The sequence below is a fragment of the Batrachochytrium dendrobatidis genome (genome assembly GCF_000203795.2).
Source record: "Batrachochytrium dendrobatidis JAM81 unplaced genomic scaffold BATDEscaffold_6, whole genome shotgun sequence".
Lineage (NCBI taxonomy): Eukaryota > Fungi > Chytridiomycota > Chytridiomycetes > Rhizophydiales > Batrachochytrium > Batrachochytrium dendrobatidis.
The window spans coordinates 564,233-578,788 of NW_006281104.1; the positions used below are offsets into that span (position 1 = coordinate 564,233).

At 38.5% G+C, this 14,556-nt stretch overlaps 5 protein-coding genes across 5 annotated transcripts; 3 read left to right on the forward strand and 2 right to left on the reverse strand.

The window, feature by feature from the left end:
* Positions 1-114: 114 nt before the first annotated feature.
* Positions 115-1,676, forward strand: BATDEDRAFT_88920 (uncharacterized protein; the record flags this gene model as incomplete). The annotated part of the gene is made up of 4 exons (XM_006679129.1): positions 115-307; positions 465-524; positions 625-845; positions 1,089-1,676. 4 exons carry the CDS (start codon positions 115-117, stop codon positions 1,674-1,676), a joined length of 1,062 nt encoding a protein of 353 aa, XP_006679192.1.
* Positions 1,677-2,151: 475 nt separating this feature from the next.
* On the forward strand, positions 2,152-7,578 carry BATDEDRAFT_88568 (uncharacterized protein). The gene is made up of 19 exons (XM_006679130.1): positions 2,152-2,281; positions 2,582-2,634; positions 2,743-2,930; positions 3,013-3,075; positions 3,150-3,207; positions 3,295-3,484; positions 3,596-3,667; positions 3,763-3,952; positions 4,054-4,644; positions 4,731-4,878; positions 4,951-5,523; positions 5,596-5,763; positions 5,867-6,052; positions 6,113-6,211; positions 6,289-6,385; positions 6,452-6,634; positions 6,716-6,947; positions 7,050-7,232; positions 7,322-7,578. Exons 3-19 carry the CDS (start codon positions 2,797-2,799, stop codon positions 7,428-7,430), a joined length of 3,276 nt encoding a protein of 1,091 aa, XP_006679193.1. The 5' UTR covers positions 2,152-2,281; positions 2,582-2,634; positions 2,743-2,796; the 3' UTR covers positions 7,431-7,578.
* Positions 7,579-7,868: 290 nt separating this feature from the next.
* BATDEDRAFT_11556 (uncharacterized protein) lies at positions 7,869-9,617 on the reverse strand (the record flags this gene model as incomplete). Its single annotated transcript, XM_006678807.1, has 7 exons — positions 7,869-8,258; positions 8,331-8,455; positions 8,526-8,605; positions 8,680-8,802; positions 8,905-9,296; positions 9,374-9,421; positions 9,534-9,617. Coding segments are annotated over 7 exons (1,242 nt in total), but the record flags the coding sequence as incomplete, so codon positions are not given.
* A 1,278-nt stretch (positions 9,618-10,895) lies between these two features.
* BATDEDRAFT_88570 (uncharacterized protein) lies at positions 10,896-11,858 on the reverse strand (the record flags this gene model as incomplete). Its single annotated transcript, XM_006679211.1, has 5 exons — positions 10,896-10,928; positions 11,023-11,418; positions 11,481-11,584; positions 11,699-11,729; positions 11,826-11,858. 5 exons carry the CDS (start codon positions 11,856-11,858, stop codon positions 10,896-10,898), a joined length of 597 nt encoding a protein of 198 aa, XP_006679274.1.
* A 655-nt stretch (positions 11,859-12,513) lies between these two features.
* Positions 12,514-13,595, forward strand: BATDEDRAFT_88921 (uncharacterized protein; the record flags this gene model as incomplete). Its single annotated transcript, XM_006679131.1, has 2 exons — positions 12,514-13,109; positions 13,226-13,595. 2 exons carry the CDS (start codon positions 12,514-12,516, stop codon positions 13,593-13,595), a joined length of 966 nt encoding a protein of 321 aa, XP_006679194.1.
* Between the last annotated feature and the right edge of the window lie 961 nt (positions 13,596-14,556).

A 14,556-nucleotide genomic window follows, 5' to 3' on the forward strand; every position in this document is an offset into this window, starting at 1 on the left:
ATGCATTGTCAAAAGTTTTTGATTATGATCCACTTGCTTTAAAGCCTTGCTAAAATCAAATCCAACGTTTTCTTTACCTAAACATTTTATTATTTTATAAAGTTGTAATTCAAAATGGGTTGCGGGGCATCAAAAGTACATGAAGAAAGTGTTGTAAAAACGACCATTGCATCATCATCACTGCCTGTTGCTTCTGCCCCATTACCTGCTCAAAATCAATATGCTTCCGAGGCCAGGGTAAATTCGGCCGAGACTGGGCAAAAATGTACATCGATAAAGTTGACCGCACCTGCAGAACTAGTATATGGTATGATAAAACTGATTGATAATAACCTCACACTTTAAGTTTCTACTGTATAGTTTATTTTACCACATTGCAAACTAACGCCTTGTGTTTAATCGATACTGACATATTTGCGATTATAATATGGACGCGTAATTGCAATGAATAATGCATTGATTAGTAGCAGTTGCTCCACTTTCAAAACCAGTCATACCCTCCATCCCCTCCGAAAACATCAAAGGTGTGAAATATAGAATGATTTGTAGATGACAACAGGATACATTTTCATGTTTACCTTGTTGAACTATATGACTTTACGCTAACTGTACGATTTCTTTTAGTAGATGTGATTAAAATTGCCCCCGTAGCATTTGAGATTCCTCTTGACGATCTAGCCAGAGCTCCTAAAAAAACATTGAGTCATTCTGATGAGCCTGCGCCAGCATCTTCCAAATTGTCTCTTCCTAAACTATATATGTCTCCCAAAGATCTTCAAGATAAATTAGCCAACACAGAGGCTCGTTGGAAGGTGCGTGAAGGACTCGATCGTCTCTTGGGTGTGGTGCGTGGAAATCACTATTTAGTCAATTCTTTGATTATTGATTTTTTAGAAGCATCCACCTGGGTTTACATTGAATGGCATTATTTTGTCATCAAATCTTTGCCGACTAAATAATGCCATGTTTTATATCAAACCAAGCAATGCTGCGAATCCCATACTACATTGCAACACAATGTTTATTTTTGCATTATTAACTAAATATTATCATACATTTCAATCTATCTGTCCAATCAAATAATACAGGACCTTGATAACGAAAGCGACACTCGTCGTCGTAAAAGGGGCGACATGCCACAGCTTATTAGTCACAAAGAGTCTGACCCAGATGTTCTTAAGCGACGCATCAAGGAGCGAGAGATTGCAGCTGCTCTCAACCGTCAGCGCGAAATCGAGAAACTGCAGGCTAAATTGGCCCGACAGGAGCAGCATGCTCGTCGTGTCCAAGAAAGAAAGCGGGCCATGGGAGCCGGCTCTAACGAAGAGCTTCGTTTATCATGGGGCGGTGAAAAAGAACTCAACAGTAATTATAATAGTAGCCAGAAACTCGATCGTGATTCCAGATCTGGATCGCTCAGGTCATCTGAAAAGGATAAACCTTATATTTCCAAAGGAGAGCAGAGTGCTATTGGCAAAGGGTCGCACTCTTTATCTGAAAATAGCACTCATGGTGGTATATCAACCCGAGGAAGTAGCGGTCGAAGTACAATTACCGATACCACTGATGTTGGTGAAGATATTTCGTCAAGACAGCCTTCTGCTACTGCGCTAAAGGCTGTAAATCATACACTTGGCCCATACACCAACAATTCCACTTCTGAGATCGTTTTGTAATACCTTTTGTAACACATGGCTTCTGATTAAACCCTTTGATAAAAAGTATTGCTATCTGCATTTGCAATACTCAATCCGATATCATAATACTCTTCATAACCAATTTGCTTTGAATGTCGTTACGTGTTGGTTTATTAGAACTGTAAGCAAATATAAACTTGACTCTTTTGACCACCTAATCAAATGCTAGATGCCGATTAGCTCATAAACCACTTACAGATCCCAATAAACTATGCTTTCCAAGCTGACTGTTTATAATGACAAGTATATCAAACGAATTAGCATGTATATTTACCAGGCTAAACAGCAACTCGACAGAACGGACCAAGTTGAATTTATGAGCACCAGTCTGCCTTGAATACGACTCGTATAGAATGTGTTGGATAGTATTCAGCAGATGGATAAAGTGACTAGAAAACTCGGCTTTGAAACTTGATTGTGAGTTTGTAAACTATTCAACAAGATTGAGATGCAGCTTGTTGCACATGGAAAGCTTGCATTGGCTACACTCACAAGTCTTGAGATAAAGGCAAGAGGGACTCTGGATTCAAACGAACGTTCATTCTCAGTATTGGCTGTTTCTGCTAGTCCAAACTCTAGTGACAGTTGAGTGGTTTTGGTATATCTGAAAGGCTGTTTAAATGGGTTCTTGGATGACCAACTCGTTCATCCAGCTGTCGCAGCCATCTTCAAATAATCAAAGGGATATACGAATATGGAATATATCCACAATCCTGTAAACTGTATACTGGATCAAGTCGACTCCTTCAGTCTCGACTTTTTGATTATTGGATCTTTGGTAGTCTACATAGGCTCGACTCTATTGAGCTATACTAGTGTAGATGTACAAATCATTTGTAGATTGGCAATTCGGATAGTAAAAACTAATTTTCTGGTTGTCATAGCATCCATATCTGGCAGCTGGGATACTGGTGAAGAAACATGGAACACACTTTTGGTATGCTCAATGAATGCAAAATATGCTTTGAATTAGCCTAGACTCGTAATATCCAACCTTGCAATCTAGTCGTTATGCATCGCCAAAAATATAACCATTTGTATTTAGAGTCCTATCAAAAGCGCAGAAAGAAGGTTTCCGAGCCAACCAACTGTGCCATATATGATGTCAATGTCGTATGATGGCTCTTGTGTTGTTTGTGCTTCTCGCCATCAATTTGTGATTTCCAAAATCAAGGATACACCACCCAGCGAGTATGAGCAGATAGGACAAGGATCTGGCTGTGAAGAACCCAGGTTTGAGTTTTTTATAAAATTAAACTTGATAATCAATAGTTTACTTGGATTACACATGTCTGACGTACAGCTGCTGTTTTAGTGAATTTATAACAGCATGTCTTTGCATTTCACTCTATGTTCCTTCTAAATCTGGAAATAACACGTATGTAGATAGCATGACCGTTTAACATACAAATCAGTGTGATGAATAACGTTTATTTTGCATCAATTTGACAGCATGTCAATAGTGGTGGCTATTGGCTATAGTTCTGGATACCTTCGTTTTTTTGACGAGGCAAAGTACTGCGTCTAGATAGAATTGCACAATATAGTAGAATTGCTTGGTGTATCTAACATTCTGAATCTTGATCCTGTTGGTTAGAAAGGAGTATTGATCATTTCGCAACAGCTTCATAATAGCAGAGTGCAGTCGATCAGGGCTCGCACTGTTGTCTCGTTTGACATTCAAGAAAGCGACGAGATTCTTGTAAGCTATAAAGATAAACATGCCATCAGTATTGATGGGACAAGTCTTTGGATGGCTGCACGTTTTGGACAATTGTCAACCGAAGGTATATTAAATTTATTCTATACATTAAATATATTGACCGAGTCTAAACATGCGCATAGCTATTTATTATTAACCATTATCTATGCATTAATACAACCTATTTTATGGACAGATGCACCTGCTTTATCTTACAAAAAATGGATATTTCAAAGCCAAGAGCAAGTTGTTGATATAATTAGCTGCGGTAACACTCACGCATTTAAATTGGCTGGTAATGCATTTACATTGATTTGACATGCATTTGGGCTAATTAGAACGGTTTAAATATATTGTGTACAGGTCCACTTTCTCGTTCAGTTTTTTCGCCCCCTCAGTTCAACAAACTGACAGGCGAGTATGCTCCAGTGAATTACACGGCCAGATATATAGCTGTCGGTAAACCAATGGTAGCATTGTATGCAACAACTGAAACCAGTCGATCACTTTTTGCTGGAATAGTGCCAAGTCGAGTCACTTCTGCAGTAACTAGGTTAGATGGTTTGCTTTATCAAAATTCTTAATTTATACAGATTGCCATGTGTGCAAATTGAATGCACAACTCACGCTATGCTTGGTTGACCAATCTTTTAGTGCTGTTTTTTCATTTGCAAAGACTTTGTGGAATTCACCAAATCAGCCATCGAGTGTTGCAAACCAATCGAAAGAACCAAGTCTCACTACCACTCCGGGCGTAGTAGTTCCTGCCGTAATTGTTTTGAGCGATTCAAATCGTCATATTTTATCCATCACACAGGCTCCAAGCTCAGTCACAACTCCAAGGTCATCACTAGCAGTAATGTCTGACTCACTTGGTCGTGTTTTGGTATTGGATACAGACGAAGGTGAAATTATTCGAATATTCAAGGGAGTACGCGATGCTCAAACAGCATGGATTCAAGTATCCGATCAAAGCGGTCGTATTGACCGGCCTGTTTTGCTTGTACTGGCAATATATTCTTCTCGTGGGGTTCTTGAACTGTATCTGATGCGATTTGGACAACGAATCTGCATCGCTAATGTTGGGACAGGAATTCGTCTAGTTCAAACAACTTCGAGTATTCTAGGTGGTATGTATTGGCGTCTTAACAATCCAACTCAGATTGGTGCACTGGCTAGTTGCTATCTTGTGAGCTCAAATGGAGAGATGCGCAAAATTGTTTTGAATTACGATTCAATTATAAAGTAAGATTTGTAATTAAACCGTACTTTTATGTCTGCAGTATTTACATGAACGTCACCCTGCTGATTTTCCAACTATTTGACTGTAGTTCCAATTATAAGACCGGTGATACAACTTCAATCGCGGAGTTGGTTTCTGAATATGAAAATTTGGCAGAGTCTACATCACGTACTGCTTTGCTAAGCAAAATCAAAGATATGGTTGTCAATCTATCATCGGCACCATTGAAGTTTGTTGTAAGAGTAATCTATATTTTTTATTTGTTTGATCTTTTGCCATTGTTTCTAATTCCATCATTGACTCTATAGGCGATGGACTCATTTTCAAATGCTGTTCCTGTGGAGACGTATTTTGAAATACTTGAACACTTGGCAAAGCTGCTGGAGGTTGAAAATCAATCGCTTACTGATGTTTTACAAAACAGTTTGACTCGTTCAAAAATTCACCAGCAGAGCCAAGATGTTACAAATCGGATCGAGACTACACTAAGGCTTCATATTCTTAAAGCATATCAAGCCATCCAAGAGATACACATGTTTCATACCACTAAACCTGTTTCAGATACTGAAATTTCTAATTTTATACAGGACGAGTTTTGCAAATTGCAGTTTATTTTATCTGAAAAAACAGACTATGCAAAGCTTTTGGCTTCGGCGACAAGCTCCATTGGATTTCGAACTTTTCAGTCAGCATTTGTACTCAACAAACGTTGGGTTCCAAGCATAAATGAACAGCATGCTGCTCCTTTAAAACTTAATGGCGATCTTACTTCCGATATAGTACGCGGAGTTGCTAAATTTTTATTAAATCCTATTTTGAGCAATCGATGTGCAATAACGAGCATGATGTCAAGGCTACTGATTGGTAGAGTAGATTGGATGGTAAGATTAAACCATTCAAATTCAATGTCACTTTATCATGCATAGTATTGATACTTTTATCTGTTATTTTAGACGTTGATTGTATCTCAGCTACAGATACCTTGTGTATCTACGACGTCTGTAAATATACCAATGCTGCAAAGCTATGCCAATTTAATCCAGAGCATTGTGCAAATTCATGGTACTGTCCATCTACAAGCCGTTGAGCTTTTGACAAACTTTGCCATGTCAACCAAATCGGTCAGTTGAATTGTTGCATGAATAATTTAGTAAATATTGTGATATTTAAAACTCAGCTGTTGTACATGCATTTTAAAAACTTACAACATTTATTCTTCAATAGTACGCACTCGCTTTATTCGTGTGTTTGTGTTTGCATTTTCTATTAGATAAGCATAATGATAGGCCAGAGCTGCAAAATTTAATTGCTTCCAAGAATAATTTGAAGCGTATTCTTGTCAGTTTTGAGCAATTTTTTTCTGGATCTTTTGAATATCAGCTCCCATGCGCAGCCAAGGATTTTGAAAAGGTACTTGAATTTTCATGTTTAGATTAAGCTTTAGTCATTTGCTCACCACGCCAATTTTAGACTGAGAAAACCAGTTTAGCGTATCTAGTAGCCCTTTCTCAACTCAAGAAAATAAAAACTACCCCAGCAACCATCAAGGAAACTATTTCGATTGTTAGAGTAAGCGTTTTTTATCTAATGTATGCCATTTGACTTGTTATATGACCTAAAAGTTGCCAACTGAAATGTCGGTTTAGGAGTATATGGCGTCTTCTGGATTATTTGAAACAGATCTTGGTTTGATATATATATCATTTTACTATGCAGATCAATGGATTGAAACGTCAGAGACGGGTAGGGTTGTTTGTTTTGGTCATGTACAGATGCAATAGTAAACAAACCTGGTAATTTTTTACATAGATGCACTGTCACGAGCGGTTTGTTTTGCACAGTCCGTCAGTTCATCAATATTACAACAGGGATTATTGCTGGCATTATTCAACCATTGTTTTTCAACCAAACTGAGGAATATCATAGACATGATTGAAAAGGCGCGACGCGTACCAAAGGATGTGATGTGTGAGCGACTCTGTGGCATGCCAGGTAGGTTTAGATCTTTTACAGTCATTTTACAATACAACATTTTCCATTGACTGTTTATAACTATATTTACTTTTTATACAGCTGCAAAAGTGTCTTGTTTTCTCGAAATATGTATACAGCTGCTCGAGGCACTTGACATTCCTGGAGAAGCTGCAACTTTAGAAGATATTGAAAAATGTATCTGTCAATTGGTATTTAAAGACTCAGTACTTACATCTAATGCACAACGTGAGTTTTTGAATGGCGCATGTGGCATGATGATGCTTTCATTAGGTGACAAGGATCAGCAATCGGGTGCACAAGAAATTTGCAGGTGATTGATCCAGCAGTTGAACTGTGATACATGTTTGATTTTAGCGACATTATTTTTTTGATATTCATAATGTAATTGAAATTTGGCAACACAAATCAATAGGAGATCATTAGCTAGACATATTTTGATGTCGAGTATTTTACGCACTATTTTCATTTATGACCTAAAGTCTATTCGACCGTTGAAACTTTTTGAGCCAAAAGTATTGTTTTGCGATACACTTGTTGCTAGTCGTCAATTGATTTCAACCCAAAGCATTGAAGGGCTAGGTCTTGCTGACGCAAAGTAAGTGCTAGTAGATTTTAATATTTGATCAATTTGAATAGATTTTTGTGGGTCGATTACTCATATGGCCTTGAATGCACACCATCTAGAATATCGGCAGAACGAGTATCGTTTGTTGCAAAAGTAGCAGAAGTGGATATTCATTCAGCAAAAGTGGTTGCAGGAGCATTTGGGATTCAAAGTGACCATATAGGATGATCAACGTTCCATATTGACTTTGGAAATCAAATATAATTAACCAAGTATTCATCTAGTTTTGATTATCAACTGATTGTGTGATGAAACAACATTTTGGCATTTACATCAAGATATTCAAATACTCCAAATAAATGCGGTATCATACTGTAACTCGGAATATGTCTGCATGCATATTAAGCAATGTTGTTGAACCCTAGTGTGTAATTGACTAGACGACAATTCACGGCATAGTTTATTGTCACTGACCCAAATATATATCGCGATAAATGTTTTATTCAAACCGACTAAATTGCTTTTGGAGCAATCTAAAATAGAACGAATGAATTCTGAAAAGTTGCAGTGTTTCATTTAATGCAGTGTTGACAAGGAAAACATCAGTAACCAAGAAAAGCAACTAGTAGGCATATGTCAAACCTACGTGAGTGTGGCTCTGAAACACTAAGATCGAAGTCGACTAGAAATTGAACTGGGACCATGTGATGAATTTGTGCCTATGAAACTTCCAGTACTCATTGCGCTACCAGAACTCATTGAGCTTCCAGCCAAATGAGCACTATCATTAGTAAATGTGAATCCTTTAAAATTCTCCTGCAATGTCTCTGAAATAGGAGCATCTGCTGTAAGTGAATCGACGGGTATAGAGTCGGTAAATGCAGGATCGAAATTGGTTGTATCCAACTCAGATGCCACCTGAGGTTTAAATGGCGGTTGTATTCTACGCTTTGCTAAAAGATTCCAATCAATGTCGATAAGATAAGGATGCCGCTTAATTTCCTCGGCATCTTCCGGTCCAGCACCAAGTCGTCGTTTGGGATCGCGCTCAATCAACTATAATGATTCAAAATAAGAAATTAGATTGGTGTAATCCAATTTGATGCATATATTCGAGCAGATACATACTCCACGGCAAAATGATTGTGCATACGATGGAAATTCAGGTGGAAACACGAGTTCGTTATGAAGGATCTTTTTGTACATTAGATTGATGTTTTCAGAATAGAATGGTGGAAGCCCAGTCGTCATTTCTAATTATATTCAATCACTATTGGTTAGTTTTAACAAATCCAAGACAAGCAAGCATGTCGAAGCACTCACCGTAAAAAAGAATTCCTAATGACCACCAATCTACAGCCTTGCCATATCCTTGACCAGTAAGCACTTCTGGTGCAAGATATCTAAAAGCATCAACATTAGGTGGCGATTCGGCAGCTTGATAAGTTTCGAGTCAATTGTAAACATTACGACTTACTCGGAGGTTCCGCAAAAAGTGTGTGTAGTCTCATCATATGTCATATTTTCTTTGCATAGCCCAAAATCAGTCAATGCAATATGGCCATGGCAGTCCAACAAAATGTTTTCTGGTTTGAGATCGCTAGTATTATAAAAGAGTGTCAATTGACACTAGACAAGAATTGAATCTATCATTACACTGCCACGCGGCAGATTGACTACAAGATTGATATACAAGCCCTACCGATAAACAATGTTGTACTTGTGGAGATGTTGAATAGCCAGGATCAGCTCACAGACATAAAACTTGGCACGTTGCTCACTAAATGCCGTTTCTCGTTGCAAGTAAAAAAAAAGCTCGCCACCATTTTTGTAGTCCAGGATAAGGTATAACTTTTCTGGGGTTTGAAATGAATGTTTAAGACCCACCAGAAAGGGATGCGATGCTTGAATAAGCACATTACGCTCGGATAAAGTATGCTGAACCTCTTGCCGTTCAACAATATCTTTTTTTACAAGAACTTTCATAGCATAGATCCGCCCAGTGTCTTTTTTGCGCACCTGAAGTACTTTTCCAAAACTCCCCTTTCCAAGAACCTTCAAGAGATCAAAATCGGCGGCGGTAAGTGGCTTTTCCTAGTCGTGTGTAGATCATTCAAGACATATTTTAGATTTCGTTTGCGACTATTCGAGCCTGTTTAAATCAAACTCACCTCGATCTGCTGGTATTTGATTTGAACACGAATGTCACCACTAATATTCTCTTTTACTTGTCGTTGAAGAAGCCTAATAGAGTGTTGAGTTAGTAAAACAATACGAATAGTTGATGCAGCAAACATTGAGCAATGAGATTGCTAGAATGCAACTTTAAACTACCAACCTAAACCAATTATCATGACGTTTGTCACCGACTCTAGGAGGTCGAATCTTCATCATTCCCAGAAAAGCTTCTTCGCCATTGACATGCCGTTCCCAAATGGATATTGTGATGTCACTGGCAGTATTGGTGACATCGCTGATAGAATTATAGTTGAACCATGTTATTAGTACACTGCAGTATATGGATCATGGCTAAAGTAGTAAAATTGCAATATGCCAAAGGCATCACAACAGCAGGAATAAAGGCACATTGGCCCTGTGTATCAATCCAGACTAGTGCACGTTCAACTTACAAGCTAGCTTCATGCAGCCAGACAGGACACAGTCCTGGCTGAACATTGTCGACTGGTTCAGGAACAGCAGAAGGAATAAACGATCCTAAAAGTGCAGCAGCTTGAGGACTGACAGGATTGCCATTGATGGCAATTGCCTCGCGAGTCACACACTCGTTCTTGTCAAACTCGATTATGCAATACGGACGAGCAGTAAGACCAGTCATGAGCAGATTGCGAGCTTCCATGACTTTAATCCAAAGACGACCACACACAGCACTTGCAGGAACCGACCATATGTCGTTTGTGGTGTCCATTGCATCATCCATTGGCTGTTTGTGTATTGTTTCGGTCAAGTTTCCTTCATCGTCGAAGCTTTTTATCAAAACTTGACGTTTGAAGTTATTCACGTGTAAACTCGATTCACCGTTTTGTTCATGTAAAACTGCCATTCTTGTAGTAACGATTTAAAAGATTGTTCAACGTTCTTGAATCGTTCGTTGTAAAGTCTTGTGCGATCGTTGGATTCTTTTTTATATTCCAATCCATTGTGTTCGTGTCCAGCATCTCAGAAATACAATTCTGCATATTCATCACAAAAATACCACTTCAAGACATTTAGATGGCACAATACTACTCAGTAAGTTTGGCACCAAACATGACTGTTTATCTGCATTTTGATACCTTTATTTGGTGTTTCATTTTACGTGAATACGGCTGTAAATACCTGCTGACATCATCCAAGATTCTCAAATTACGGCTGTAGTTTTACACACGAGTACACCAATCGATCCTAAGCTCTAGTACAGCAGCTTGTTTTTGATGGTATGTTTGTACTTTTCAGTTATCCTTTCCGTGCCGCTCTGATGGTTGATCTGAGTGTTGGTTTGAAATGGCACTTGGAGCCACCAGCAATTCGTTTTTAATTACAAATCGCATTCATGTGGATTCCTGCCAGTAAAATGCATTCCAACACCACTCCATCAGTACTATGTGAGGCTAATCATGATCACTTTATAAACTGGTTTCAAACAACTGGTGATTGAGTGCATTTTTACATTTATTTGAATTTGAAAAATGGATTTTATCGTTTAAACATTTCAAATTGGTCAATATACTGTTATAGTCGAGTTTCAGTTTATGTTACAAGTTAGATACTAAAGCCATGTGGAATATCAAACACATACAATCATTTTCAATAAAAAACCTACATTATCATGTCTCAAACTCTGTCTTTCCATTTTATCAATAAAAAGAATACCCTCCATATGATCCATTTCGTGCTGAATAATACGTGCAAGAATGCCTTTTGCATTAACAGTGATACTGTTTCCATCTAATCCAAACCCTGTAACATGCACATGATCTGCTCTTCTAACTAGTCCAGAATAGTTGGGAATACTTTCACAAAACTCGTATTCTGCTTTCCATTTGGCAGAGGGCAGTTTATCGAGAATTGTCATGACTGGGTTGACAATAAATGTGCGTGCAACTGGGCCAGGCAGATTCTTTTCTTTAATCAGCTGTGTATCTGTAATTTGGTAGGCAATCAATTGAACGGGGTGACTAATCTGAGCCGCTGCCAATCCAAGTACTGAATGCAATGGCTGTAAAATAATCAGTAGTCTGGCTATACCAAGATCCAACATCTCGCATTAAATATCCATACCGAATCAAACACGGCATTCATGCTCTTGACAATCTTTAGAAATGCTGGGGTGTTAATATCATTCAAAGAAACAGCCTCTGCCTTGGTTCGCAAAAAAGGATGTCCTGAAATATTAATTTGGTTTACAAAAGCAACATTAATAAAGTGGTTCAAACTACAATCTCATATAGAGCGATCGATCCTGCACTACCAAGATTCCGAACATCAGTGGCCATTACCTGCTTTGAGAACCTCTGGACTTCCACCTTTCTATACAATTTATCAGTGCATAGGAATTGTATTGAGTAAACTTGAAGGGCAGTATGCTGAACCTTTTAAAATTCGATATTCAACAATGATCTTTACCATGATTTTTCGAATGATTGTTCTGACTGGCATGGCTTAATGTAGTAATCACGGCCAGACTCTATATTTGAAATAAACAGGAATCAGCGCATGTAATACTGTTTCATACACTCACAACCGCTACATTTATAGTCTGCATACCTGAAATGCTTGAATAGATTAGAAAACCTTGTGAATTGCCAACTCAACAATATTTCATAACCACGTGATCAAATCTGAAATCAAATTGCCATTTATTAAAGCTGTTTGCATCCAACTTACAGTAACAATCCTATACAAACTGGCTGTTTAACCCATTTTATTGGTCTAATCCGATCAATCTGTTTAGAAAATAGCTGGATTTGACAAGTGTCGCATTGAGACTCATTTTGAAGTATATTTTGGTTTTGGATTCGACAATCAGCACTTGATTAAAACTCTCATGAGCTTGACGGTTTCATCCAATTCAAAAGAGCAGCATATATACCAAATAGGATTCAATGGATTCAGTCAGCTAGATCAATGTGAATGGCATGAACCCAGTATTTCTGCACCTGCACTAGTGGCTTCATTCCCAGAACATGATATAATTGGAATCTATGTTGGATTCGAGGCAGCGATAGCTTGGAGTCGTTTGAAAATCCTCTTGTTTGGATGGTCACAACTATTTCCAACTCATCTGTACTATAACTACGGAAATTCGACACATATGACTGGAACCATATTAAAAGATGAGCTTAGCATCAACGGAGAGCTTAAAAAATGTCAAGTTACATCTACAACAGCTACTCGTCCGGTCCTCATCTTGATTCAAACCACCACGCTTGACCTACTACAGATAGAAACAGTGGGTGATATTCAACAGCATCGTTCAAATCGTTCAGATCAATCAAATGAAAAATATAAAACACATTGGATAATGTCTGATTGTATAGAGTTTGCGCATACTGCAGAGTATGGGTCTGCTCAGTTAGTATCTGGACTGATCGTGTATTGGCATTTGGATGATCCTGCTATGGTTCATACACTCGCTGTTTCTGGTTTTGACCGATTACCAAAATTGATCGACTTGTGTGCTGGAGCGGTGCATTGTGTAGCATTGACAGAGGAAGGTGAGGTATGGACGTGGCGAATGGGTTCTGCCACAGCATTGCATGGACAGCTGGGATATATTGATTCGACCGTTCTGGCTGATGGATTTCAAGCTCAGATTGTTGAAGCATTACAAGGAATGCGCATGGCTAGTATATCGGCTGGAAGACAGCATACAATGGTCGTGTCAAAGGACGGTACCATCTATTCATTGTACGTCTACATCTTACACGATCGTGTCGGTTTCTTGAATGCAAACACATGGCACAAGACTAACTTGGTTTTATTCATCTTGCTTGTTATTGTTGATTATTTTGTATGCCAATCAGTGGATCAAATCGATACAGTCAGCTGGGAATCGCCAGTTCTCATGGAAAGCCAGAACCTATAGATTTGGATTTGGAATCAAATTCCAACATAAAATCTGAAATTGCATGTGGATTCCATCATAGTATTGCTACTGATGGTACACGCTTGTATGGGGCTGGATGGAACTCGTACAACCAGCTGGGACGCATGAAAGAACTGGGCTGCATTCATGAGATGCGACAGTTGGATATTCCACTGCCAGCACAGTGCAGTATTGTTGGAGTATATGCTGGTGGATGGTCCACCTTTATTCTTGCAACAGTGCCCTGTCTGCAATCAAACTACCAATCGGAAACTATCACACACAAAAGTATAGCTGTAAAAGAATAATAAAAACGCCATTTTATTGAATGCACTTCATAACGGCAAGACACAAGGAAGGTAAAAGACCCATACCAGAAACAGTATTACCCATGTCTACATTGGCGATTACCGAAAGCAACGTTTCAGAGCTTGATAAAACAAAAACAAGGTTGGTGAGATTAGTCGACTGAAAAAGTAAGTCAAACATTTGGTCGATGCCATCAATTAACAAACCTAATATTTCCATATTGAAGTTCAAACTGTGAAGATCTTAGGCCGCATGGATAGTGGAATAAACCATCATTGTTGCCATCACCGAATCCCATTTGCAGATGAAATCGTGTTTTGCTAGAAAATGCAAAAAATGGACAACGAACAGACAGCGATGATCCAGGCTTGGCTGGTTGTTCAATCGAGATCAAAGGACACATGTGGCGAGTTTGTTCAAACTCGCGCCAAAATACCTTGAGATTTTCAAATGTGTATGCAATGTCGTCAAGCACCTGCATTGAAAGATAATTACATTGAGTTTTGCAAGGCTAAAACATGAAGCTCTAAATCAAACCAATTGTTTGAAATGCCAGCATATATCAAAGTATAAGTACCTGCTTCATTTGAGGCCATTTGTGAAATACAGAGTGGAGCTGTTCGTATTTATCCAGTATATCTTGGATCTAAAACAATCAAAATTATGCAGGTTAACAAAGGCTAGCACTTGCAATCAATACTAGATCAGGTATGTGATGGACACTAAACCCAAAGGTGAAATACATACGTTTTGAGCCCCAATACCATCTACCACTTGAAATCCTGTCTGAGTTTGCAGCCAAGTTTTGGACAACTACAAATAAAAGTCAATATGTTACATGGACAGTAGTATCCAAAATCAAACACGGTGCAAAACAATACCTTGGATTCCTTCAGTTGCTTTAAAAGTGCAAGTTTCAACGAGTATCCATTGCCCTGTTTATAAAAAGCAACTTCAACT